Genomic DNA, 2,447 nt, shown 5'->3' on the forward strand with positions numbered 1-2,447 from the left:
CACTAATAAAAGAGAAACATGGTAATTGGCGTACGACCGCTACCCTTTTCATTTTCTAATCAGTTGCTTACAATGTTGCGATCCTGCTGGCTGAAGTCCAGTCCGACTAAAGCAGGTTTCTGGGGTTTTGTTTAGCTTCTATATTTGTTACCTAGTTGCTTAGAGTTGCAGCTCAGAGGCCTGCAGCAGCAGGCGGGGAACGTTGTAGTCCTCCGTCACTGAAGCAAGCAAGCCTTATGTTAAGTTCAAGCTTCCTGGCTGCCGGCCGCCATCTTGGCTGGCAGTTAATTTGCATATCGCCCTGATTAGCCAATGGGAAGGGTAGCAGATGTACGGCTAATTACCATGTTTCTCTTTTATTAGATAGCATGAGTATTAATATCCCAATGATATATAAATCTGTCCTAATAGCGATCTATATGATTGTAAATCTATATGAACTCTTTCTACACTAACTCTTTATTGAATGAATATCTTATTATGAGTAATTAAAGAATTGAGTTAAAAAATACAAGTTCAGCCCTGACTGGTTTGGCTCAATGGATAGAGCATCAGCCTGCGGACTGAAGGGTCCCGGGTTCGATTCCGGTCAAGGGCATGTACCTTGGTTGCAGGCACATCCCCAGTAGGAGGTGTGCAGGAGGGAGCTGATCGATGTTTCTCTCTCATCCAATGTTTCTAACTCTCTATTCCTCTACCTTCCTCTCTGTACAAGATCATTAAACTATATTTTTAAAAAAATCAAGTTCAATATTATTTTACCTCCTTTGGTTTGGTCACTTATTTGGGGAGGGAGATTTGTTTCATTGTGTTTTTTCCTTCCTTCTTTTAGTTTTACTGAAAAAAATATTAATCTAGCTTCTCAAACTGTTGTCTTTAGGATATCAGCAATCCTGATGCTGAACATTTCAAAGAGAATGAGAAAGTTAGTGATACAATGCTGCAAAAATTGAAGAACTTTCATCTTAAAAAGAAAAATTTAGATGAAGAGGTACTGTATATATTCTTTATTCTAAAAATTATATCACCCTGGCTAGGTAGCTCAATTGGTTAGAGTGTTGTCCCAATACACCACAGGTTGTAGGTGCGATACCCAGTCAGGACACATACAAGATCAACCAATGAATGTATAAATAAGTGTAGCAACAAATCTTTCTCTTTTCCTATCTCTCTCTTCTTCACTCTCTCCCTCTCCCTCTCCCTCTCCCTCCCTCCTCTCTCTGAAATCAGTCAATAAAATTTAAAATAATAATAATAATAATAGCCCTGGCCAGGTGACTCAGTTGGTTGGAACATTGTCCCCTACACCAAAAAGGTTACAAGTTCGATTCTCGGTCACGGCACATATCGTAGTTGCGGGTTTGATCCCAGGTCTGTGTATATGCAGGAGACAATTGATCAATGTTCCTCTCTCATCTCTCTCTCTCTCTCTCTCTCTCTCTCAAATCAATAAAAATATATCCTTGTGTGAAGATTTAAAAATAATAAAAATTATACCATTTTTAGTGAAAAAACAAAGTAAAACGTAGCATAAAATAGAAATGAATTTCTAAAAATTTGGATATGTTTTATGAATGTTTTTGTGGACCAGATTAGCTTTACTATGGCCCTTACTAATGAGCTATATTGTTTGATATATAACTTGTTTTATGATATGTTTGTATTAGACAGTCTCAGTAATCTGCCAAAACAAAGTGGTATGATTATTTTCTCTTTTACATGGCATTATTAAGTCCTGGAAAATAGTGTATTTTGAAATTTCTGTACTGATTTCAAACTTTATCACTCGAAATAATGTATAAACTGAAACCAATAATTTTATTTCTCATGTGGGATAAGGGTAAAGGAAAAGGTTCCTGAAACTTCTTCAATTATTCTTTTCTTGGTGTAGTGCTACTAACATCTACTTATATAAAAACCATGGGTAGTGTTCATCACATCCAGAAGAACTGCCACAACCAAGCGGAAGGAAGTCAATCCTGCAGGGGTTGTCTTGGCAACGGCTGCGCCCTCCCCCAAGCTGTTTCCCAAAGCTGTTTCCTGTAAGGGCAGGGTTTGAGGCACGAACCCACCCTGGAAGCGTGGAGGCAGATCTTTCTAAAATGTGCCGCAGGCCAGGGGTGAACCTGAGTGGGGGCGGCTGAAAGGTTTAGAAAAGACAGACAAGAAAATGAAAGCCAGGTCTTAGTAGGACGCTGCTTCTCTGAGAGACAGCAACCACGCCCACAGCCATGCCTTTATTTTATAGCAGATGCTATGAGGCAAAGTAATGGTGTGACCAAGATGTTTACAAATGTTGGGGTCCAACCCCAGCAGGTCGAGGGGTTCCCAAAGGTGTGGACGGAGTCAGCAAAGAAGGAATGACACTGAGACAGTGTTCAGTTGATCAGCAGCCTAGCAAGGATCTCCAGCCAAGTTCTGGTCTGGTTCTCCAGAGAAGTTCTGCG

At 40.0% G+C, this 2,447-nt stretch overlaps 1 protein-coding gene across 4 annotated transcripts in view; it reads left to right on the forward strand.

Annotated features, from left to right (window-relative positions):
• The window catches only part of CAGE1 (cancer antigen 1), a 53,047-nt gene that overhangs the window by 18,215 nt on the left and 32,385 nt on the right, over window positions 1-2,447 (forward strand). For 3 of the 4 annotated variants that reach the window (XM_015562246.1, XM_015562245.1, XM_015562248.1), the window contains one exon: window positions 881-991. The exons of the other annotated variant lie outside the window; for it this stretch is intronic. In XM_015562246.1, coding sequence (XP_015417732.1) covers window positions 881-991 — 111 coding nt within the window. The remainder of the gene's footprint in view (window positions 1-880; window positions 992-2,447) is intronic. 4 annotated transcript variants of the gene reach the window in all.

Source organism: Myotis davidii, unplaced genomic scaffold, assembly GCF_000327345.1.
Source record: "Myotis davidii unplaced genomic scaffold, ASM32734v1 scaffold76, whole genome shotgun sequence".
NCBI classification, from domain to species: domain Eukaryota; kingdom Metazoa; phylum Chordata; class Mammalia; order Chiroptera; family Vespertilionidae; genus Myotis; species Myotis davidii.